At 41.3% G+C, this 25,872-nt stretch overlaps 1 protein-coding gene across 1 annotated transcript in view; it reads left to right on the forward strand.

The window, feature by feature from the left end:
* The window catches only part of SPAG17 (sperm associated antigen 17), a 237,994-nt gene that overhangs the window by 192,293 nt on the left and 19,829 nt on the right, over positions 1 to 25,872 (forward strand). The window contains exons 37-47 of the mRNA XM_025872536.2: positions 343 to 456; positions 988 to 1,033; positions 2,923 to 3,022; positions 3,240 to 3,287; positions 6,663 to 6,762; positions 7,699 to 7,801; positions 10,081 to 10,209; positions 17,317 to 17,453; positions 18,675 to 18,859; positions 20,774 to 20,834; positions 23,525 to 23,669. Of these exons, the coding sequence (XP_025728321.1) occupies positions 343 to 456; positions 988 to 1,033; positions 2,923 to 3,022; positions 3,240 to 3,287; positions 6,663 to 6,762; positions 7,699 to 7,801; positions 10,081 to 10,209; positions 17,317 to 17,453; positions 18,675 to 18,859; positions 20,774 to 20,834; positions 23,525 to 23,669 (1,168 nt within the window). The remainder of the gene's footprint in view (positions 1 to 342; positions 457 to 987; positions 1,034 to 2,922; positions 3,023 to 3,239; positions 3,288 to 6,662; positions 6,763 to 7,698; positions 7,802 to 10,080; positions 10,210 to 17,316; positions 17,454 to 18,674; positions 18,860 to 20,773; positions 20,835 to 23,524; positions 23,670 to 25,872) is intronic.

Consider the following 25,872-nt stretch of genomic DNA (forward strand, 5'->3'; position numbering starts at 1 on the left):
CCCTGGAGAGGACTCTAGAAACCACCTGACCCAAGTCTGTACATTTTATTGATGAGGACACTGGAGCATAGAGTCAGAAGCCTGGGCTCCCTGGGGTCTTCATACAGTTCTAATATCTTGTGGCCCTCCAAGCTTTGCCTTTGGACTTTTCAGGTCTTTGCTAATTAATATAATTAAGGAAAAGGTTTTCCAGATTGCTTGATTAGTAACTGGTTTGTTGAGCATTGCAAACTTACATATTCTTACTCATTTTGTAGTATTTCAAGTTGATGTTGACTATTTTGGTGTTTCTTTCTACCTTATTTCTGTTTTATATTGATTTATTTTATTTGGCCGATTTAGGATTATATAAACTATATTCTAAAGAAAGAAGACAAGCTACAGGAAATGACCGTTAAAGATTCCAGAACTGAGGAGGAGAGGGGCAACGCCGCAGATCTCCTCAAGCTAGTTATGGTGAGAAAGAAATATTTTATGTACCAATATTTTTACTGTTGTTTCAATATTAGGTGCCGCAAGACAAAATATTACAACTAAAGCTGTTTCTGCCACTTCTATGGAGCCTTTGCTCCCTTCTTATAATTTCTTATTTCTGGGGAAATCTGACTCCTCATGTACTGGATTTTCCAAATGCTTTTTAGGCTTTTCCTTAAATCATAAATAATTGTGAAGGCTCTTAAATAGAAGTTTATATTGTCTTCTGAGAAATTGATGTTCATCAAAATGTTGAATGAATTAATTAATGAAATAGGAAGAAGGAAGAAAAAGGAATTTCTACAACTTAAAATGATTTGCATTTTAAAATATTTGTTAAGTGAAAAGAATGGCTAAAAAAATCTAATAAGTTTTGTATTGGCATTAAAATACTAATTCATTTTATAGTAGTTTCCATGAAAGATCTATTGAGCACATGAAGAACGTTTTTAAGCAAAGTGAATTTGTATGTAATATAATCATCATGATTAAGGAATTCTATCTTCGTTTCAGTCATTCCCTAAAATGGAAGAAACTACAAAAAGTCATGTAACTGAAGGTAACTACTTTAATATTTTAACTTTAATATTTTTCTGCAAAATATTTAAAAGTCTTAAATACACTTTTAAGTCATTCCTTCATCTGATAGCAAAGTACCACGTACATATTTCTGTTGCCATATTGGCCGTGTTGTATTGTAATGATTTTTTACATATTTTTTTCTGCCTAAATTGTGAGATCCTTGAAAACCGTGACTGCCTCTAATTTATTTTTAAATTTGATTTGTTGAATGGAAACAGTTGACATTTGATGTTTATGTTAACCTCAGCTTGTATTTCCAACATAGCTAAGATTCAAGAGAGACACAGTCAACCAGCCAACACTCTCCTCCTGGCGCGCGCGCGCACACACACACACACACACACACACACACACACAGAACTTTTGAGCAACTATAGTTATCACCAAAACTTTGCAATATATATATATATAAAATCTCAAGCAGTCTAAGAAAATAGCCTCATTCAAAGCATATTCATTTGGGGAATATACAGCCCCAGCAAACTTACTTATATGATTTCATAGTTCACAACAGACAAGCCCGGAACAATTTGGTGGTTTGGGATTTTCTTTTCCTTTTCTATTCTGGCCATATGACAAAGGTCAGAAACTGGCAGGCATAGGTTTCATTTAGCCCACAGATGTGTATTATGTGTCCCCCACAGTGTTTGGCTTGCACACTTATTTTTGTTTATCTGAATTTTCCATCTCCTGAAATGTGACATTACCACATAGTGACGTTTGGCTGAAGATGATTAACAGCTGCCCCTTTAGAACGACCATGAACAGAAGAATCGATCACAACCCTCAGTTGCCACTCTGTTGTCACTCTTTCACCTGGGAAGCCCATTATACTAGGATTGTCAATTTAGCAAATAAAAATACAGAAGGCCCAGTTAAATTTGAATTTCAGATAAACAACAAGTAACCTTTCAGTATTAAGTTTATTCCATGTTAGATTTGGGACATACTTATACTAAAAAATTATCTGTTGCTCATCTGAAGTTCAAATTTAACTAGATGCTCTATACTTTATCTGGGATCTCTACCTTGTAGCATTTGAATTTGTAACCTGTGGCATGAGGGAACAATCACCATAGAGGTAAATGGGTAGGTTGCCTAATAATGAAGGACGAACTAAATATATTTTTCAAACATACAAACAAACAGACACAAGAGTCAAATAAGATCTTGCATGCTCACAGCTGCCCTTGAAATATTAAGAGTGGTGATTTTCAGTCAATGCTCCCCAAAGTATTTCCCAAAACACTCATTTATGAAATGGCTGCACCAAAAATGAATTTTATGATAAGTTTGGATAATCCTGTATATTGCCTTATTTTTTAGAGAGCCACAGTGTAAATTAACAAAACATATTTAACCTTGTATAAATCAGTGTTTCCCAAGCTCACATAACCATAAAACATGGAACCTTTTTAATTTTTTAAATCTTTGTCAACATCCCACTGAGACCATGTTCTGAGGAATAGGCTCAAATTATCAAATAACTATTGTATTATGTTCATATCCATAGATTTTTTTAGAAAAACAATTTCAACAAAATGGTTAATTTTTTTAAAGTTTTGGTGTTTTAGATATGAAGAAATTCAGTTAAGTAAAACACTGATTCCCCTAATGCTGTGGGATAAATGAGAGGTCACTACATTTTACATATTGACAATAAGATGTGTGTTCTCTCATAGGCTATTTCCTAAAAGTGGTCTGGTTTACTGTTATATTACAGCTCTGTCATGGAAATTCTAGAAAACACTTGATAGATTAAATGTAGGCTCTTAGAAACCCTCTCAAGTGAGTAATCGGGCACTGAGACCATGCATTGTGCCACCAAGAAGTGAGGATAAAAGTTAAATTTGTCTATTTTTAAAGTTGCAGCCCACCTAACCGATTTATTCAAGCAATCTTTGCCTACTGCTCCAAAACGTCTGCCAGAAACACTGGATTCAGGTTTCTTTGAAAAGAAATGGAGGTAAGCTCATCCCATAATGTGTTCCAGTTAGTGTGAAGCATACAGTGACTGAGGAAATGGAGAGACAGTGTCCTAACTCTGGGGGATGACATCAATGAACTCTCAGACTTTCATCTCCTACACTGTCAAGTTTATCATACAGTGGAGGTTTTTCTTGTATTTTTGTAAGCTGAGAGCATTGCCCTTGTCCATCATACTTTCCTTTCCTTTCCCCCAGGTACACAACACAAGCAAAGCACTGGAAAGAAAAGTTGGCACAAAAGAGGTAATTCTATCTTGAAGTATATCTAAGCATGTGAAAAGGCCCAGTTTTGTGGGGTCATGGAAATGGGATAGGTTGAAAGGTCCTACCATCCAGGCTCTCTGCTGTTATTTGAATCTCTTCTACATTTTTCCAAGTGGTTACTCAGCTTATGAGTGAAGATGTCACCAATTCTAAAGGCAGCCCATTTGACTGTTACATAGATCCACTCCTTTTCATAAGCGAGAAAGTTCTCAGGTACTCTCCGTGCTCTGTTAATTCTAATCTACTAATAAATATCCTAGAACTTAATGCAGAGCCTAGTCATAAGCCTTCAAGGTTCTTATAATTCAGATGAGGAATGTGCTCTAAGCATTATGTGCTTTGGTTTCCTTTTATTCCTAGCTGAGGATACCACCCCATCAGGAAAGGAAGCCAGATATATTTACTGAGTATATAGTAGTACATATGGTGTACTGTTGCGCACATTTGCAATGGCTCCTCTCCACAGTGACTGGAGGAAGGATGAAGATTCTTCTTCATAAAAATGTCTGGGTTACCTTGTAGAATGTGTGGGAGAAGTGATGAGATAGGACCCTCCGTCTATGGGCCACCCCTATATTCAAGGTCAAACTAGAAGGTATGTATTGTCTCATAGAATATCCCTGAAAGGAGTTCTAAGAGACTGGTGACAATGATTGCCTATGGGGAAGGAGATGGAGAGGTTAGAAGACAGTGTGGGATGCAGACCTCCTTTTTATTACATACTCTTTAATACTTCCTGGATTATGTGCATGTGTTATCCTTTCACATTTAAAACATTTTTGAAACATTAACAATTTTAGATTTTAACCTACAGGAAGATAATGGCAGGCCAACGAAAATTTTTGAAGAAGAAAGTAAAACGCATAATGAGATTTGTGTCATAGAAAGAGAAGTGTTGGCAGCATGGAAATGGATCTGGGGAGGAGGGTTAGGAAATGAGAGAGTTTCCGGGAAATGGAGGGTGATCAACAAGTGTCAGATTCTGTGGAGGAATCAGAAAGGAGAATGAAAAGAGGAATTTGGGTTTATCACCTGGGAGATTTATTTTGTGAGAGTAGCTCTAAGAGCCTGTAGGCAATAGGCCACACTGCCATAGACTGAGGAATGAATCAGGTGAGGCAGTAGAGAGAAGATATTTTAATAGGAAATTAAAGTTGTTTAAGTAAGATGATATTTTGATTTGGTCAGTATTTTCTGACAGGCCAGCTAATATAAGAGAAAGGGCACTAGTCTCAGAGCCAGTGGACCTAGAGTCAGTTCCAGTTTGATTACTTACAGCTGAATGATGCTCACTGGTTGTTTTATTTTTTTCATAATTTTTTATCATTATGTTAATCACCATACATTACATCATTAGTTCTTGATGTAGTGTTCCATGATTCATTGTTTGTGCATAACACCCAGTGCTCCACGCAGAATGTGCCCTCTTTAATACCCATCACCAGGCTAACCGATCCCCCCACCCCCCTCCCCTCTAGAACCCTCAGTTTGTTTTTCAGAGTCCATTGTCTCTAATGGTTCGTCTCCCCCTCCGACTTACTCCCCTTCATTCTTCCCCTCCTGCTATTATCTTCTTTTTTTTCTTAACCTATATTGCATTATTTGTTTCAGAAGTACAGATCTGTGATTCAACAGTCTTGCACAATTCACAGTGCTCACCATAGCACATACCCTCCCCAATGTCTATCACCCAGCCACCCCATCCCTCCCACCCCCCACCACTCCAGCAACCCTCAGTTTGTTTCCTGAGATTAAGAATTCCTCATATCAGTGAGGTCATATGATACATGTCTTTCTCTGATTGACTTATTTCACTCAGCATAACACCCTCCAGTTCCATCCACGTCGTTGCAAATGGCACGATCTCATTCCTTTTGATGGCTGCATAATATTCCATTGTGTATATATACCACTTCTTCTTTATCCATTCATCTGTCGATGGACATCTTGGCTCTTTCCACAGTTTGGCTGTTGTGGACATTGCTGCTATAAACATTGGGGTGCACGTACCCCTTCGGATCCCTACATTTGTATCTTTGTGTTAAATACCCAGTAGTGCAATTGCTGGATCGTATGGTAGCTCTATTTTCACTGGTTGTTTTAGTTCAGTAAAATTTACCTCAGGAATTCAGTGTGCTTATCTGTTAAATGAGGATGATTGGGCCATTTAATACCTGAAGTATCTTTCAGCTCACACATTAGGTGGCTAATAGCTAACTAGTATATGCACTTATCAAGATCATGGGCTTGGAGGCAGGCAACCTGGGTTTTAATTCAGACTTCACCTCTTACTAGTTATATGATTTAAGGTAGGTTACTTACCTTTTCTACACCTTGATGTTTTGACCAGTAAAATGGGGATAATAATAGTAACTCATAGAGTGTAAGATTAGATGTGTAAAGTACTTGGTAAAATTTCTGGCATGTGAACCTAAAAATGAGAACTATCTCGGATAAGATTAGGTTCAGCTACATTTAATAGACAACCCCCCTAGTCAATGCTTTTACAAGAAAGAAGTTTACCTTTCCTGATGTAAAAGAAGTCAGAAGTGGGCAGTCCATGGTAAGTAGCACCACAACATTGTCAGGAACTCAGATTTCTTTTTTTTATTGTTCATCAATCCTAGCACATGATTTCCATCTTCAGGTTTGCCTCATGGTTGCAAAATCACTGCTGCAGCTGCAGCCATTTCATCCGTATTTCAGGAAGTAGGAAAAGAGATGAGACAAGGACAAAGGGAAAGCCTCTCTGCTGTGTCAGCCCTCTTTAAAGGCTATCTGGAGTCTTACCCAGTGGCTTCAGTTTCTTGTCATTGGCCTTCCCTGTATATAGGAAAGGCTGGGAGGCAAAGTTTTTAGCTGGTGTATCACCTCCCCAATATAGGGTTCTGATATCGGAAAGACAACTAGCAGGGTTATCATGATTGCTTTTATTTTACTTTGTAATCACTGATCACACTAGTCATAAACCATTCCTTAGGTTTGGGTTTTAGCTTTTGTTACCTCTCCTCCTGAAATTGTAGAAATCAGTAGAATCAAACTGGTATTTAAACCTCAGAGAATTGAAAGACATGCAAAAAAGGTCAACCATGTGGATTTTAGTCTTTTGAGATCAACTGTAAAAACACACTACCACCTGGCATCATTATTTCCTATCTTAAAGGAAAGTCTGATTTCTGAAGTAGGAAATGTGACTGATTCTAGAAGGAGCAGAAAATGAACCGAAGCAAACTGACAAAAAAATTTTCTGATGAGTTAATTCTTACCAGTTTTAGTGTTGGTGATTCCATTTTCTGCAGGAATTAAAGCTAAAATTCTGTGTCTTCTTTTTATCATTATGGAAATATCAACCAGGAAGGAAATTGAAAACACACAAAAGTACCTAATGGAAATTAGAAACAAAGTAGTATCACCCTACTTCAAATCTGAATTGAGCAAGTTCTGTCAGTCTCAGGTAATTGAATGTAATTAACAACAATTGAATAAGAGTCTTTACAAAAGTTGATGCAATGCATATGTCATTATGTAATCAACCTTTCCTGACGTTTCTTTCCTGCATCAGCCCAACTGACTTTACCTTTCATCAAATCCATGTCCTCACAAGGAGAGGGAAAACTAATTTCAGGTCTTGCACCGAAGGAGAAGTTCGCTGCCAACGTATTACTTACCACTCCACCTCTCTGCCTTGCATTGTCACTATTAATTACCCTCTCCCATCTCTTTTAAGCCCTTTTTTGGGTCAAATTCTCCCTATTGTTATCCTCTTATAGATTCCATTTTGAAGTTTTTATTCCATTAAAATTTCTGCACCCGTCTGCTGCTGAAATAGCACTAAATGATTACAAGTTCTTGGAAGCCCATAGAGACAGAGCACCCCTCTTCTATGAAACCTTGACACTCTCAAAGTGAATATTTTCATGTGTTTTGAGCTCCCTATATTGCTATGGATTCTCCAGATTCTATTATTAACCAAAAGCTGCCTGAGAAGTTATGACAGATTGACAAAATCTAGAACTGAGTTAAACAGTCTCTTGGAAAACTTTTATTTTTTTTAATTTTATTTATTTATTTATTTGAGAGAGAGAGAGAATGAGAGAGAGAGAGAGCACATGAGAGGGGGAAGGGTCAGAGGAAGAAGCAGACTCCCCGCCGAGCAGGGAGCCCGATGCGGGACCCGATCCCGAGACTCCAGGATCATGACCCGAGCCGAAAGCAGTTGCCCAACCAACTGAGCCACCCAGGCGCCCGAAAACTTTTAGTTTGCAAACTTTCTTTTCAGAGCCTAAAAAAAATATTGCTTTCATCATTGCTTGTCAATTTAATGTGCTTGCGGCAATTGCCTTCCAGGTTTGCATAAGTCTAAAGTAAGTCTTTTGGCTTTTCCTTTCAGTTTAATTATCTGGACACTCTTTCTAAAAACTTGCCTCCTTTTACAAAGAGAGAGGAAGATACAAACAAAGCAACTCCTCAGAATACATCCGATCTTCATCCAGGTAATGTGTTCATGGAGCTGATATTCCTGTTAATGTGCTTAAAAGAAGAATGCCCAACAGTAGCCTCTTAAAACATAGCCAATTCCTACCACCTTTTGTCCCAGTACTAGCTAATGGCATAACCTATTGTGACTTGTAGATTACAAATTTGGCTGAGTTATTTGAGGAAACCAAGATATAAATAAAATGTAGTTTTCATCCTGTATGCTTAAAATTTACCTAAAAACATTTAGAAGACCTGATTAATGTACAAACCAAGGGAGTAATGAAAGATTGGTGGAGAACAAGGCAAAAATGCAGGCTCGAGTTATCACCTCACATAATACCTAAGTATAAGGAGGAAAATGTGTCTTTACAATGGAGAGCTGTGGCATTTTCCAGCTTAACCAAGTGATCAAATTTCTACCAGTTGTGACAGCCTAGCATTAGGTGTTTTCTCATGTAATGCAATATGAAGTGCCTAGGACCTATGTAGAATTCTTGCCCCAAATCCTTAACCTGAATTTAACCAAGAGAAAACAATCAGACAAATCCAGAATGTAGATATTCTGTGAAATAACTGTCCTGAGCTCTTCAAAAAAGTCGATGGCATTAAAAGAAAAAAAATAGGATAATTGTTCTATATTAAAAGAGACTAGGGGCACCCGGGGGCTTAGTTGGTTAAGCGGCTGACTCTTGGTTTTGGCTCAGGTCATGATCTCAGGGTTCAGTCGCCACACTGGGCTCCCCACTCAGCATGGAGTCGGCTTGAGGATTTCTCTCCCTCTCCCTCTGCGCCCCCCCTCAAATGGATAGATAAATCTTAAAAAAAAAAGAGAGAGAGAGGGACTTAAGAGGCATATAAACTACATGCTGTACATAAATTTGGATGCTGTATTGAGAAAATAAAGAGCTATAAAAGATATTTTGGAGCAACTACACAAGTTTGAATAGAGGACTATATAGTTGAGGGCATTGTGGAATATCTTTGAGTATTCTTGGGTGTGATGACGGTGTTATGGATATGTAGAACAATGTCTCCATTTCAAGAGATGCATGTTGGAGAATCTAGGGATGAAATGGAATTTAGTCCTTCTCTTTAATAAACTGGGTAGTTAAACTACCCAGATAGAGGAGTTTTATAGTGCACCGTACAATACAGAGGCTCAACTGCCTGGAATGAGCACATCCAAAGAAAACATCTGATTACCACAGAGTTTGCAAAGAGTAAGGCTGGAACAATGACTTAGACACAAGATGGGAGAAATCAGAGATGAAGGCTGATGGTGCTGGTGCCCATCTGCTCCCAGGCAGACAACTCTAATCAGTGAAGCCTACTGTCCCCTTGAAAGGGGGCAATGCCACACGTTCCTCAACAATCCTCCAGGCAGCCACCAGCATTCAGCCAGGGTGGCCCACATACAAGTTGAAATGTATTTACATCCCCAGTCCTTGATAGATTTTTTTTTTAAGATTTATTTATTTGAGAGAGAGAGCAGGGGGAGGGGCAGAGGGCGAGAGAGAATCCTGAAGTAGACTCCTCTCTGATTCTGGACTCTGGGCTTGATCCCAGAACCCTGAGATGATGACCTGAGCCGAAATCGAGAAGGGGACATTCGGGGAGCCTGGGTGGCTCAGTGGTTAAGCGTCTGCCTCCGGCTCAGGTCATGATCCCAGGGTCTGGGGATGGAGCCCCACATTGGGCTCCCTGCTCCGCGGGAAGCCTGCTTCTTCCTCTTCCACTCCCCCTGCTTGTGTTCCCTCTCTTGCTATCTCTCTCTGTCAAATAAATAAATAAAATCTTTAGAAAAAAAAAAAGAGTGGGACATTCAACCAACTGAGCCACCCAGGGACCCATTGATAGATTTATTTTAAATTTGCTTCATGTTGTACTTAGATATAGTTTAATAAAGAGCTACATTGTCATAATAATGAATGGATTTAAGATTGGAAACTTTTTTTAAAAAATCACATCTCATTTACTCTTGCTATGTAAAAGTAAGCTAAATTACTTGGTCTCTGCTTCATAGCCCAACCAAGATAACTACTGCGTTATCTTATAGAACCAGCTAACTCCCGGGGAATGTGTTCTTTGCAGATACTGTCCTGTTCGTTAATGGCAGACATTGCATCATATAATGAAGAATCTCTCCCTCTGACTGGCCTTCTTCCATTTCATCTTTCTAAAGGCAGGGATGGGGGAGCACCTTGTTTATTGTAAAGAAGAATAAAAACATCAGTAGTCCCTGTATCATTGGCCAGAGTATCACTTATTATAATATTTGTTTGGAATTTTCTAGATGGTCAGCCAGATTCAGAAGAGGAATCCCCACAATCCCCACTGGGTCTTCCAAAACTGAAGAATTTTGTGAATATCAAGGAGTATGCTGGCCAGAACCAAACTGAAAATTTAGAAAAACCTACTGAAGGTATGGTAGTCATTTGCTTTATCTTATTCTTTCTCAAAACTGAACATTATGTCTTTTGGGACTAGGGAAGATGGCACTGGGAGCTGAGTGTGTGGTTTGTGGTTACAGAAAAAATTCTAAAGGGTCACAGATCCTGAGCTAAAGAACTTTATAAGGCTTCTTAGCACATCAAAGTATCTCAAAAAATATTTTAAGAATGACTGCAAGTCCCAGATTGAAAGGAAAAGATGGGAAATATGTTTTTCTAGATTGTTATTGTATTCTATTTCTTTATCTTATATTATTATTTATTTTATTTTAATTAATTTATTGCCTTATTTGATTTTATCCCTCACGGATCTGAGAGCTTGCCTTATTTACTAAAGATCAGGAACCTGGTAGCTTTTATGAAGCAGTCAGTCATTTGGTAGTTAGACTCAGATTTACCTACCATTTCAGTGCTTTCTTGATCTGCAGGTGCTAGAAGAGAAACAAAGAGTCTCTATCTTGTGCAGCACATCCTCTCATCGAGGTAGCAGAAATTAAAGTATGGAATAATACAAAGTAATTGTAGTACAGGGGAATCACATCACACTGATTTCACTGAAGTTAATTCAACTTTATGGTTAGTCAGAAAAAAGAAAAACAGAGTAATTTAAATTGTGTAGGTGAATTTGCACTTCTTGATGCCTGTGGACATGGTGCATAGTGGAAGTGAGCTGGGAGTCTGCCAATAGGTCTTAATTACCTCTTACAGAGGGAACATCTGGCCACATTCTTGGGTAACTTAAGGGATTTCCCTTTTGCCTTCCTGATTTTAAAGTTATCTCTTGTATAATGTTTATTCATTTAGTGGATAATTTGCTCAATACCTGTTGTGCACCAGGCATGTTCTAGGCACAGAAATGCAAGAGTTAAGAGGCTAACGTCTTACAGATCTGTGCCTTCTATGGGCAGACTTAGACAATAAGTAAGCAAATGAAATAGATAAATTCAGACTGCTTAGCACAGAGTAAAACCATATATAATGTATAGAGAGTGTCTTGGGGAGAGGGACGGCATTTCATTAGGGGGTGAGAAGGCCCCTCTGGGAGAGGACATCTGAGCTTAGACAAAATGACAAGAAGGAGCCAGCCATGCTGGGTTCCCCACTGGGGGAGGGGAATGGTGCAAGTAGTGGGAACAGCAAGTATGAAGACCCTTAGGGGAGAAGAAGCAGAAAAATGGGCATAGAGCTAGAAGAAAATGAACAAAGGAAGAAGCAAAGGAAGGTGAGGTCAGAGGGAGGGGTAGAGATAAGCCGGTGATACCGCATAAGGAGCTTTGGGTTTTAGACTAAGTGTAGTTTGTAGTCAAGCACTGCTGGAAGATTTTGAATAGGGTAGGTATATCACTAATTTCTATTTTTACAAGATCATCCCAGTAGCTGTGTGGATAATAGCTCATGGTGAGGAAAGGGGGAGCGGACAGGTAGAAACAGTGGTGGGGGAGGAAGCCACCGAGGCAGGACACGTGAGCCCCGGCCGAGACCTGACCAGGGCAGTGGAGGCAGAGAAGGTGGGAAGCAAATTAACTGGAACCATATATTCTGGAGGTAGAGCCAACGGGACTTGCTGGTCCACTGGATGTGTGGCTGAGGAATGTTCCCAGGGTATGTACCGCGTGACCAGTCACCAGGCTGAGAATGTGTCATTGTAACAAGTTTCAGGTGATGCCAATGTTGCTGGTATAGGATCACACTTTGAGAACCATGGCCCTAAGGCAAACTGTAGAATGTAAAAATCAGGCGGAAGAGGGGCCACAAAAGGCTACTGAGAAGAAGCCAGTGAGGTAGGAGAAAAACAGGAGCATGAAAAGCAAAGGGCCCTGGGAGGCCCAGTGAGATGTGGAATACCCACAGGACTGGGTAAAATGGAGACGGCTGGTGATTTTGGCAAGAGCACTCTCAGGACATGGAGGAGCCTGAAGCCAACTGAAGTGGGCTGTGGGCTATGTATGGAAGAGCTGAAGAAGAACCGGCAGCAGGAATGCATAGCTTCCCCCAGGAGATTTGCTGAAAAGAAGAGAGAAATGGCATTGCAGCTGGCGGCAGATGCGTGACCAAGGGAGAGATGTAAAAAAATTAGATGTACGGGAGGATGTTGATTTGCAAGCAATAATCCAATAGCGAGAGAGAACTTACAACGCAGGAGGAGGAAGCCTACTTGTAGGAGAGCAAAGTTCTATAGAAGGTGAGAGGATATGACATGTGGGGCAATCCCTGAGTGGGATGACCTTGGATATAAGTAGGGCCACCTCATCCATAGTGACAGGAGAGAGGAGAAGGAATATGGGTACACTGGCAGGTGGGTTTGCATGTTTGGTATGCGGCAGATGAGTGAGTCTGATGGCAGAGGAGTGGGTATAACAATAGAATAGAAAGTCCATTCCAGAGAAACAGGGAAGCAAAGCAGGAAGGGGTGACAAATTGTTTCAGGTGACAGTGTCAGTTGATTAGAGGTGTCAGCGAGGTCAAATGTTGTGTGCTAGATACCATGGAGTAATGAGCTAGAAGATTAGGAGGTCTTTACCTAGAGAGGAAAGCAGGAACAGATTCTGAAAACAGTAACATTATTGGTGTGGGTGAAGTCGAGATTCTACCATGGGAGTTTCTGGGTGGAGAAGGGCAGGGTGCTGAGTGGGTTGTCCCGGTGATGTCACCGAGAGGTGAGCTGGAAGTCCGTCCAGGGTGTCAAGATCTCCAGGGAACCCAGGGAACGATTGAGAGGTCAGCAGATGACAGGTACATGGGGACGGCATAGGGAATACAGTCTGATAGCATGAGCTTCTGAGAAACAGTTTTTGAAGAAGGAAAAAAAGTCTTTGAAACGAGGACACCTATCGCACCCCTAGGCTCGGAGATTCTGAAATGAGAGAAAATAATGCAACTCGCTGAAAGTAGTAAATTACATTTTGATTTAAACAATACAGTTTAAGGAAGTTCAGAATAGGAAGAGAGTGGGGGAAAGCTCTCTGGGAGAGCTAGCCTAGAAGAGATTGGATTTCAGAGGTTTTAAGATTTAAGATTGGATCACTGAGAAAACCCTCATTTTACTTGAGGAAACTGAAGCCTAGAGGAAGTCAAGCAACATCTAAAATCATACAGCAAATCTGGGAGGGCAAGAAAATGAGGTTTTGGACTCCTCATTTTCTATATTTTATTATGCTGCCCTCTGGATGTAGGAAGAAGGAAAGAATATTTTATACCAAAAAAAAAAAAAAAGCGGGGGGCAGCAGGGTAATGTGTTCCAAACCCTGAAGGTAGAAATGAACTGGAAACTAGCATAAATAGTTCAGTGGTTCTTGTTTGGTCATCAATAGAGTCAGATAGAGGAGGACTGGATTTTGTAAAATAAAAATGTACTTGGCATTTGCTGCAATAAAATTGTATAAACCCCATAGCGGTTTAAAACAAGCATTTTAAGGGTTTGGGGTTTGGGGGTGGGTGTGGGACCCTCTGTTCCAGGCTTCAGGTGGACACACTGGGGGCCCCACGAGGCCCCTGAGATCTGAGTGTGCACCTCCCGTCCCAAATCCACACTCGGTGACATCACACTGAGAGCTTGAGTCAGCCAGGCAAGCAATCAGCAAATACTGCAAATGTGCAAAGTGTCCAAACCAGAGCAGTTTTTCTCCAGAGAAGCAGTTGTTAAACTTTTACCAGCACTCCAACGGCTGCAGGTGAAATGTGGGGGTGTCCGAGCTCCCAAATGAAAGGAGCTGCCATCCCCCGGGACTAGCTGCTCCCAGGGCAGAGGGGCGAAGCTCAAGAGAGGTGAGTGGAAATGCGCACTGCCCCGCACAGCCTCTGCTTGGAGCTGGCCCCCTGCCCCTTACCCATACTCTCACTGGTCAGCTCAAGTCCTGTAGCGGAGCTCAATGTCAGCGGGGCTGAGAAATAGGCTCCACCTGCAGGGAAGACATGCTCAGAGAGGAAGCAAATAAAGCCATGCCCTGAGAGGAAGGGGAAAAAATTATTGTGAATAGATACTATAGTCTGCCTCAGCGTAGAAATCAGAAGCTGATTCTGGGAGGGTCAGGCCCTGATGTCATATTCAGATGATACCACTAAAGGACCATCCCAATTCAAATATTAAAGTACCTCTGTATCAGCTGCTTCAAGACCCTCTAGTACTCCTCTCCCCTCTTTCAATCCCTGCTGAAGCCCAGGGGCAGCTCAGTCAGTGGGGTGATCATGCATCTGTATTATGGGAGGCAGCATGGTACGGAGCAGAGCTAAGACTCCAGGCTCTACCTGGCTCCTTCGAGAAGAGATGTGTAACTTTGGGCACACTCTCTAACCCCTCTGTCTCTTCCCGTTTCCTCTTCTGTAAAGGGGGAAATGATGGTATATACATCACGGCATTGTCAGGATTAAATGAGTATCTGTAAGATGCTTTTTTAGAGTAGTGCCTGGCACGTGATAAATGCGGTATCAGTATTTACTATTAATAACAACAGTATGAGCGATTAATTAGAACCCATTAGACTGGTAAAATGCATTCACATAAAACAGTAATATGCATATGGTAGGCATACAAACAAAAAGACATATCAAGCCATTAGAGTGGTTGCATATGTCGGAAATGGTGACCAAAGAGAATAAAATACATTAAAAAACTGCTCACTGAGCTCCCTCACCAGAGATTTTGATTGTTTTGGTCTGTAATAGGGTTCATCTGGCAAGTGTCCTGGGAATCTCTATTTTTCTAGAAATAGCCCAGGAGCTTTATGATGCATGGATGAGTTTGGGATACACTGGGGTAGTTGTCTAGGAAACACTCACTATTCATATAGAATGCTTCTGTGACCAGATGTGGGGGGGAAGTGTTTCCCACACCAAGGAATTCCACGACACCAACTGGGTGTCCTACAATTTACTTCAATTTTGACACTAACCACAGTTAGTGCAGACCTTCCAGGTTAAGGGCTCAGTCCCATAAGTCTGTCCCCCAACTTCAGATGCCAGTCACAAGTCCAGGCTATCACCTGTGCTTCTGACCAGACAGCTATAAATTGGAGTTCCCAGGACCCCCTTCTAGGGTTTTACAATTTGGTAGAACTCATATATTATTATATAAGGGATGTGATAAAGGGCACAGATGAAGAGCCAGATGAAGAGGTACATAGGGTGAGGTCTGGAAGGGTCCAGCACACAAGCTTCTCTCCCTGTGGAGTTGGGGTGCAAACCCTCAAGGCACATGGATGTGTTCAGCAACCCAGAAGCTCTCTGAACCCCGCACTGTGGGGATTTTTATGGCGGATTCACCACACAGGCATGATCAATCACTAACTCAATCTCCATCTCCTCTCTCCTTCCCAGAGGATGAAGGTGGGACTGGCAGTTCCAAGCTTCTAATCATGGTTTGGTCTTCCTGGTAAATAGCCCCCATCTTGAAACCATCCAGGAGCCCACCAAAAGTAGCCTCATCAGATCAAAAGACACTGCGATCACCCAGGAAAGTCCAACACATTTAAGAGCTCCGTGTCAGGAACCTGGGTCAAAGACCAAATATTAGAACAAAAGATGTTCCTAGCACTCTTATCATCTAGGAAATTCCCAGGGTTTTAGGAGTTCCGTGCTAGGAACCAGGGGTGGAAACCAGTATATAGGTTTTCTGTTATCTCACCCTAGTAGGAGCACATTCCTGGTGGAGGCTGACTCACGTAGGCACACATTCCAGCCCTGCCACTTCTTTTAGTTTCTTGGACAAGTTCTTTAACTTCAGTTTCCTTGTTTGTTAAAAAAAAAAAAAAGAAAGAAAGAAAAGAAAGAGAGAGATACTATTATTTGTTTGGATGCTTTGATTTGTAACTGAGTGAACTCAAACTCAAACTCACTGAACAGAAAAGTGGGGGGACATTTCTTGGTGCTCAAAAGCAAACCACAGAGTAGTGGATATGGTGCCAGCCCAGGGATGACTGGATCCAGGTGCTCTGGCTTTTCTGGGGTGTCTTTTTGTCTGATTGCCCCTCTCTCTGGGTTCCCCCCCCACCTCCATCTTGCCCCGACCCTACTTGTCCCTGTTCAGTTTGTCCTCTCCTGCAAAGAACAGACTATGTCCATGTGGCAAGGCCATGACAATAGAGGTCCAAGATTTTGATTCTTCCAGATCCATAACTCAGTAGGCAAGTTGGGATTATCCCCATTGCCTTCTGTGGGAATATCCTGGTGAAGGGCCTGCATTGGCTGTACTTGAGTCCTGTGCCATCTTGAAGGCTGGGGCCAGAGATGTGGTGGCACCAGAAGTATGTGTGGTAGGAGTTGGGGGTAGAGGTGGGCAATGGCGAGAGTGTTGAATGTACAATAATTATAATTACCATCGCCCTCACCTCGTAGGATTTTATGAGGATTAAGATGCTGTATGTAAAAACATATGTGCGGTGCTTGCCTGCAGTTGGTGGACACTAGAATATTTGTTTCCTTGCCTTCCCTCTCTTGATGATTTGAATGTGTGAAAAGATATTTAAATATGATGATTTAAAATACTATTTTTGTTTCAACCTCCTGGATATTTGGAGAAATGCATACAGCTGCAGCTATGTAAATTGCCTACTTTTGCTCACTCCTTTGCCAAGTTCAGTGATCTGAGGATTTAACTCCCTGGCTTAATTTATCTGTAATTACTAAGCCACTTTTTAGAAGTATAAATGTAGGAGTTGAACCAAAAAAACTTATGATTTCTCTCCCATTGTTTTTAAGAGATCTTTCAGAGTCAGTGTTATTGGGTTGTACCTTGTTGATTTAATGGAAAGAACCCTGGGGAGATCTGGTCACTCAGCTTCTCAGAATTTGACTTTTCTCTATTTAAAAAGATGATGCTAATAAGCATCTGCCCTGCCCATCTCACAGGGGTGTTGTGAGAATCGATGTTAGGTAAAATCTCTTTGTAAAATGTAAAGATGCAACACTAGAATTGATAAAAAAAAACAAAAACAAAACAAAAAACCTTTATTCCTTTGAATAAGTTCTTTAAAAAGAAAAGGAGAAACATTTCCCAAGTTGGTTTATGTTCTCATAAACTCTGGTAGGACCTCAGATGTCTTTGAATAAAATGTCCATGTGGCATAATTTAAACTTTCTAACAGACCCAGAATCCTGTGCGCCTGTGAAAATTCCAACCCAGTCACTGCTGCAGGATGTTGCAGGACAAGCAAGGAAAGAGAAAGTGAGGTTGCCGCACTACTTGCTGAGTTCCAAGCCCAAGTCTCAACCTCTCACCAAGGTAAACCAGATATGGGAACCAAGTTCCCAGAGCCAGCCGGCATTTTATGTAATCCTGACTCGTTGAAGTTGCTGATTTCCAGCAGTTGGGTAACTGCTATTCACTGTACGTGCGAGATCACCTCCCCATGAAGGCATTCAGGTCACACAGAGATGAGTTAAGGCTGAGCCAGCTCTTAAGCCATTGGTAGCTTGAAATCAGCCTGCTGGGGGTTCTTGCACCATGGAAATCAGCAAATGCTACTGATCAATTGTTCTTTGCAAAGAGCCTGGTTACCAGCACACTACTGACTTAAGGGGATCATTGGCCACCCTTCTCATGACTCTTAGGGTCAAATCCAAATGACAACATCATGACAAGCCTTGTTTGCTTCTCTACCCTCATTATACCCCATACTCACTTCAGCCATTGTGGGTTTCTCTTAGTTCTCCAAAAGCACCAAGCTCCTTCCTTCTTCAGGGCCTCTAAGATTAAGATGCCCTCGCCTCTCTGCTGGGAATCCTGCCTTGAGCCAACCAATCCAGTTTTGAGAGTCAGCCTTCGAGGCTTGCATGGCACTCTGTGTTCATGGCCACCACAGAACTTATTGCAATGTCCGTAACTGACAATGTGATAGGAATACCTGGGGATCTTGTTAGCATGCAGATTCTGAGTGACTGGGGCCTGAGAGCCTGCAGGTCCAACAAGCTCCCAGGTGAGCTCTGTGCTGCTGATCTGGGGAATAACAAGGGCATAGGGCAGCGGTTCACAAAGTGATTTCCCGACCAGCAGCATTAGAAATGCCTGGAAACTTATTACAAATGCAAATTCATGGGCCCCAACCCAGATTTACTGATTGAAAAACTCTGGGGGTGGAGTCAGCAATTTGGGTCTTAACCAGCCTCCCAGGTGATTCTGATGGAAGCTGAAGTTTGATAATCACTGGCGCCAAGAGCATAAAGTTTAGAATCGGACAAACTCAAGTTTGAAACTTTACTCCGCCACTTACCAGTTGAGCAAATGATGTCTTTCAAATTCTCTGAAACTGGGCTTCTCTATCCTTACAACAAAACCTAAAATACCTCCCTACAGAGCTCTTGTAAGGATTACATAAGACTGTTAAAGCTCATTTCCTCCCACGGCTAAGCAGTTATTTTCCTCTGGCATTTGAGCCCTTTTCTTATCTTGGGAACAAAACGTAGAAATCGATTTTTATTTGATTACTGTTTCCTTAATGCAAAGGTGCGAGACTCGGTTGGAGGAAGAGTGAAAACATCCTCTGTTGCGTCCGCTGCCATTAACAATGTGAATTCATCCCCTTTTGGATTCCACCTTCTCCCACCGTCAGTGAAGTTTGGAGTGCTTAAAGAGGGACACACCTATGCCACCACCGTAAAGCTCAAGAACGTGGGAGTGGACTTCTGCAGGTGAGGCCAAGGCACCAAAAGTCTGCTCAGGTCCCCTTCTCCTAGGCTGGGATTTGTCTTCAGCTGCCTCCACCAGTGAATGTTTATTTGAACTGAACTCTAATTATATCTTGACTCCTGAATCTTCACATCATTCATTCATCATTTACTCATTCATTCATTCATTCATTCATTCTTCATCAGCTCAGTGTTTATCAAGCCTCAACTATGTGGTGGGCACTTCTTGGCCCTCCCATTAATCATTATTCATACTTTGGCAGAAGCAACTCAGGACTGATCTACAGTAGCAAAGAGTGAGGGGGGAGTTGTGCAAGTGTTACGGGAACTAATGCACAAAACCTGAAAGTCTATTTCTCAAATCCACCACCAACTGTAATACCGGCTGACATCTGTTTGCCCTCTCTGATCCAAAAGTGATTTTCATTACCTTATTTCTGCATAATTGGGGCAAAAAGGGGAAAAAAAATCACCTGAGTCATTAGGGCCCTTTTGCCTCTGAAGATCTGACTTGACCATAACTGACAACCTGTCCTCCCAGTTGAAAATACTCTGTATCTGGCATTCAGTGACAAGAAAAAGTCCTTCGTTTCCAGATCAATAGAATTGTGGAACTTGTAGAGACAGACCTTAGAGACTATTACAAAGGATCAGAGTAACATGTTTTAAGGTCTTGTAGGCTAGAGCAAGGCTGGATCTCAGGTCTTCTGTGGACCTCTTTGTGGCACAGAGCTTGATCAGCAAAGCTGTGGTCACTGCTTCCTATGGGAGTTCAGTCCTTCCCATTGGGTCAATATATTCTATGTCTATACAGGACAACTCCCAATTACAAAAGCTCCCCTATTCTATTTTGCATTAAACTTGGGTGTAATGTGGGTTCCCCCCACCTAAAAAGTGGAATAAATGTTTATTTCAATTGCAGAGTTATGCTCAGTGTAAGTGGCAAGTCCTTCCAGTTTATGATTCTGGGCTCAAGATTGGAAATCAGATGGAACAAAGCTACAGAGGCATCCAGTTGAAAAGATCCACATCCCATTTTAGTTGAGGCAAATACCCAGCTTCAGGAATTATGTTTGGTTCCTCAGAAACAACCAGGCCACCAGATCAGACATTATTGGCTTTTTAGGTTGCTGCCAACAGAGTGGGTGGGGAAAAATACAGAATCAACTTCAAACTAATAAAACTCATCCGCGCAGATCCTGTCTACTCAGTATAGAATTTTAGCTTTCGAGATTTCACTCCTCGGCTTGTTAAATTCAGCCGCTACAGCACACACAGCAGAGTTGCTGGTAGAAAGAGCAGGATTGAGGTCAACGTGGAGGTAGGCTTTCCCTGGCATTTTAATTTACTCCAGGTCTTTAACCTTCAGGCAGAACCCACAAACCACAGGAAGGGAAAGAGATCAATAAGGCCCCACGTGTGAGCACGGGGCTTTTCAAGTTCTCCAACATTCTCTGAGCCTTTTCTGTTTCTCTTCTGCCCAAACATGCAAGCGCCATACCACGACAGAGCAAGCCTGGCTCCCATGCTCCAGAGCTTTCCAAAAGAGCCTTTATTCTTCAGCTTAATGAGCTGGCAGTCAGCCTCAGTGTTCATGCTGGTGGCCACGCTGCAACACACACAGAAGCCAAACATTCATGACAGTCTGCCCGAGCCAGAGCAGCTCGGCAGCATCCAATAACCAAGGGTTGAAACTGGGGTTGGAGTCTGACGCTGATGAAAACTGTTGTTGGAAAGGCAGTTGTGAAATGGGCCCCAGATTCTTCTCCCAAGTGATGATTAGGTTGTTCTCCTAATGGTATGGACCCCCTGCTCCTTTGTAGCAAATATTAACACCTTCCTGATTTTATAACATCCCGGTTTATTCATTGCTTATTCCTTATGGCATGCATTTATTCCCATCTTTTTGCCTGGTAGGTTTAGAGTGAAGCAGCCCCCACCCAGCACAGGACTGAAAGTGACTTACAAACCCGGGCCTGTAAGTCCTATGCGCTGTTGTGTGTGTCCGTGTGTGTGCGCATGTGAATGTGTGTGTGTTTCCAGGGAAGTGGGCTTTTTAAGTCATTCTACGCATTCAGTTTAAATCATGTGTAAATCTAACTTTTCTAGTATCATAAGCAAAAGATGCCTGGTATGGGTACGCCGTGTGGCTTGACATTGTATATTGCATGTAATAGCTGTGAGACAGATCCTTTGCACAAATAGTTAAACTTCCAGCTATGGAAACTTTTCTGAAGTTCACTCATTTGTCCCAATACTACAGTTATGCACAGTTGCATGAAAAATACCTTTTTAAGAATTAAATATGATTTGACATGCACTTGGAAAGCTGATTACCTAAAAGTATCCTGTAATAAATTCTTCTGCAAAATGAAAAAAATCTCTTGGAAAAATAAATATTCTATTTTTTGTATTTTATATAAATTTGGTTTGTTATTTTGCTATTTGCCAGAGAATATTATTTAATGACATTCTGAGAAATAGTAGTATATTAAAGTCATCAGCTGCCTCATTTCTCCAAAGAGCTCTGAAAATACCAATTTTAAAATGTCAACCTATTCTAATTTTATTTGCTACATTCCCCAAAATGGGGTGTTTAATAAAAAAATCTGTGTATTGCCACTTGCTTTAAATTATAATTTCAGAAATGTAGTATCAAGTAAACAAAAGTTTACAAATATATAAATAGACAAAATATATAAAATAACATATAAAACATAATAAAATCACACTTGTAAATCTTAACATCTATTTCTTGGTCAGTGCATCATCTTAACATTCCTTCCATTTCATTCAACAAACTTTGAATACCACAGATAGGAACAGGGGACGGGGGGGGTTAAAAAATGGGTAGACATATATAAGCTGCTCCCAGAGCTGCACACATAGTGGGGACTTGTGATGTATGACTAAGTGACAGAATGAAATGAGGACATCTGGTAGACACATGCTTGTTCATCACAGACAGGAACACACAGTCTCATGGGAATACCAAGCAAGGGCATCCACTTCCATAACCAGCACGTGGTGTTCACTGAGTCCCAAGACCTTAAAGCATCCACAATTGTATGTTGACCCAGAAAGGTCCATTTGATAGGGTGCAGAATCAGTTGGCCTCTTGTTATGACTGTGCCACCAGCAGCTCAGTGATGTTGTTGGTTAATTAACCCTCTGCACCTTGCTTTCCTCATCTGCAAAAGAAGTTGCTTGGACCCGATAATTTCTTAGTCCGTTTCCAGCCCTTATATCTTATGGTCTATAGAACAGTAGTTTGCGGGCTGCAGTGCCAAACAGAAATATACTTTGGGATGAGATCCACCGATTCACGAGTACCTCTCTGTCACATTTCATCATGGTACTGTGTCAAGATTCCAGAAACTTCGCAACATAAAGCAAAAGCAAAAATCAAAGCGAGCTCTTCTTCCATTGTTCTGAGAAGTTAGCAAACTTTTTTCATTTAAAGTGGAGGCGATGCCAAAAGTCAAAAATGACTGTGGGATCAACCTTTGTAGGTACTAAAAACCCAGTGTGTATCTTTTGAAGCTCACTCTCTATGTTAGGGTTTTTGTTTTGTTTTGTTTTGTTATTACTTTTTTTCTTTTTGACAGTTTTGGCTCTGCAAAAATATAATCTACAGACGTCTTCATATGTAAGTCTAACCACTATTCAGCTTGCTTAGTTGCCAAACTGAATGAATATGCCCAGAGTCCGGGTAGACCTGAGTGGTTGGCAGGATGCCAGCTGCCTCGGGCAGAGTGACATCATCCCAGCCCTGCCCTCATCATTGGGCTCCAGGGCAAAGGGCCTGGTCCTGAGAGGAGGAGCGTTAGATACCCTCCAGTAAGCAGACCTTCACAAGCACATTGTTGAAGAAGTTGAAACATTTTTCAGTTCTATTATTTTTATAGAATATACTGAAGAAAAAAAAACATATTTGCATCCAATTGCTTTCCATGTGGTGGTTTCTGATGTATTTTTTCCAGATAATTGTTCTCAAGTCTGCTTTTTAACCTACCTCCTGGAGAGGCAGCTTAGGAACACAAACAGCTCTTTCTTTCCTGGCCAGTGTTCTCTTCAAGGAACAAGGCAAGAAGCCCATTCCTTGCTGTGTTTCTTCTTCATTAGATATCGGGTTTCTTCTTTGTCGGTCCAGACCTCTTCCACGTAGCAGAGACCTAAGCAGTTTGGCACTTAAACTCATTCTGTCTCCCTCTGCTGGCTTTGTCACATCAGAGGTCCTCCATTAGGAACACTATAAAGCAAGGGGCAGGGCAGGGAAGTTGGGGGCTCAGGTACTCTCTTGGTTTAAATTTGCCTTTATCTGCAAGGATGCCCATAGAAACTCACTGCTGACATCCAAGAAATAGCACAACTATGGGCATTGTAAAAGTTTGCCTGCAGTTCACCACCAGTACACTGACATTTTCTTCCTAAATAGTATCTGGTTTTCTCCTTCAACAGTTTGTCCTGGGTCCCATTTGCTCAATGGAACTCTACTTAACTAATCTACACAGTAACCCTTCTAGATGCCATAACGGCACTCATTCATGAGTGCCAAACATATAGATGAGAAAATAAGATTAGAGAGTGTAACTAGCCCAAATTCAGGTTAAAACCAAGATTTGAACTCAGATATATCTGATTCTAAAGCCACATTGTGTCCTATAGGTGGCAGCTGGTTTGCAGACTGAACTGAAGGTGGAGTTATTTGCCATGGCCATTGGAGAGGATGGTGCCAAGGGATCAACACACATCTTGCACAATATTGAGATTATGACTGAGCATGATGTCCTGTTCTTACCAGTGGAAGCAAATATCCTTTAAAGCTCAATTTAAGTGGTCATAAATGGAGCAAAAATTACATTTGAACAAGGGGAAAACAGAAGTCAAAATGCTATTCCCTAACCCCCTCACACACGTACTCCATAGCTTCATTAATTTTTTTAAGACCATAGAATTTAATTTCTTAGGAGGAGGCTGTGCCTTCATTCATCTTTGGAAGCATCCAGCAAGATGCCTGTTACACAGTACATGCACAGTAGTAACTGTGAGTTGAACAAATGCCAATGTTAATGGCTGTCTATGGGGTATCAGACAATCAGAATGGTTTTGAAAATCAAGTCTTTGTCATCAAAACAAACTTGTAATCTTGTTAGGGAGTAGGAGATACCTTCTTATGAAAAAGGATAAATGGATATTCACAGGATTACACACACACACCTTCATATTGGTGTCTCTTGAATGTGGATACCATACAGAGATCGAGTAAACTATTATATGCAAGGTACTATGTTTTCATATGTAAAAATGACAATTGGACACTTTCTTAAAAGACTTAAGTAATCTAGAAGTAGAAATAAACTCTTCCCACCTTATTCCTACATTATTTTGTACTCCAGTGACATGAAGCATATAGTACTTCGTGTTGTAGTTATTCATCTATTTGGTATTTGAGCTGGGTCTTATAAATGCAAAAACTTTTGATGAAAGGAGACTTAAAATAAAAAGAATGAACAAATCCACAGCAATAAGAGAGCTCCAGGTGTCGGGAAGGGTAGGGAGTTCAATTTGTTGAGAACTTAGGGAGTATTAGGAAACACAGTGGGAAGTTGGTTGGAATCAAGTTGTGGAAGACTTTGAATCCTTGCTTAAACTTCATTATAAAGCAAGAGTGAATCACTGAAGATTTCTGATCCCGTGGATGATATAATCAGCATATTTTTATAAAAGTGAATCCAGTGTTACTGTGCTGGATATGCTGAAGAAGAGCAACTGGATGCAAATAGAAGCAAAGAGCCAGGGCGCCTGGGTGGCTCAGTCGTTAAGCGTCTGCCTTCAGCTCAGGTCATGACCCCAGGGTCCTGGGATCGAGTCCCACATCAGGCTCCCTGCTCCGCGGGAGGCCTGCTTCTCCCTCTCCCACTCCCCCTGCTTGTGTTCCCTCTCTCGCTGTCTCTGTTGAAAAATAAATAATAAAATCTTAAAAAAAAAAAAAGAAGCAAAGAGCCACTGGAAGGCCACTTCAGTAAGCCAAGTGTAAGGACAGGAACTATCATGTGGCAAAAGTGGGAGAGAGACATGGATGGAAAGACATTTGGCAGGGGATGGGGGTGTGCTGTAAAATCTGAGGTGGAACCCATTGATAGAAGGAAGTAGGAGGACATAAGAGCTCAACTCCAAGGTTTCGGGCTCAAGTAATGAATCTTGGATATGCGGGACTGGATCTCAATTGAGGAGTTAGAGCTGGAGATGTAATCATTTTAAGCATCATCTACACAGAGGTGATGATTGAAGGTATGGGAAAGGAGCAGAGATTTGGGGTCTATTCGGGCAGTAGGAGGAAGAAGAGGAACCGGTGGAGACAGGGCAAGCAATTAGAAAGCCAGGAAATATCTCAGAAACCATAGAAAGAGTTTCAACGAAAACATGGACATAGTTGACAGATGCTATAGAGATGTCAAGGAAAATTCAGATTTAAGTAGACTGCTAGATTTGGCTGAATGGAATGGACCAGAAGAGAAACGTTAAAAAATATGAATGAGAGGAAGTAATTGAAGCAGCAATATCCAAAGGAGAGCAAGAGAATAATCAAGAACAGAGCCGAAGGGTTGGTCTTGGCGAGGGAGTGGGTAAAGATGGCTAAGGATCCAGATATTCTGAGGTGAAGGGGAAATTTAGGGGAACTTTGTCAAATGACCTTGATTTCAGTAGAAATGGAGCTGCTCAATTCATTTGTCCACTTATTTCAAAGATAAGTGTCTCTAATGTGCTAGGAACTGTTCTAAGCAAAGTGAACAAAAGACAAAAATCCCTGCCTTCATGTAGCTTACATTCCAGTGGGAGGAGCCTGTGCAAAAAATAAGTAAAATATGGACTATAATGGTGCTAATAGTACAATGGAGAAAAATGAAAAGTAGGAAAGGGGGTACAGGGAGTGTTGAGGATTCCAACTTGAAATGGGGTGCTCAGAAAGACCTCACTGGGGATGTGATGGCAGGGTTCTTCTGTAGTGATAG

Source organism: Callorhinus ursinus, unplaced genomic scaffold, assembly GCF_003265705.2.
Source record: "Callorhinus ursinus isolate GAN/ISIS: 27379988/994484 unplaced genomic scaffold, GSC_fseal_2.0 scaffold9, whole genome shotgun sequence".
Classification (NCBI taxonomy): Eukaryota; Metazoa; Chordata; class Mammalia; order Carnivora; family Otariidae; genus Callorhinus; species Callorhinus ursinus.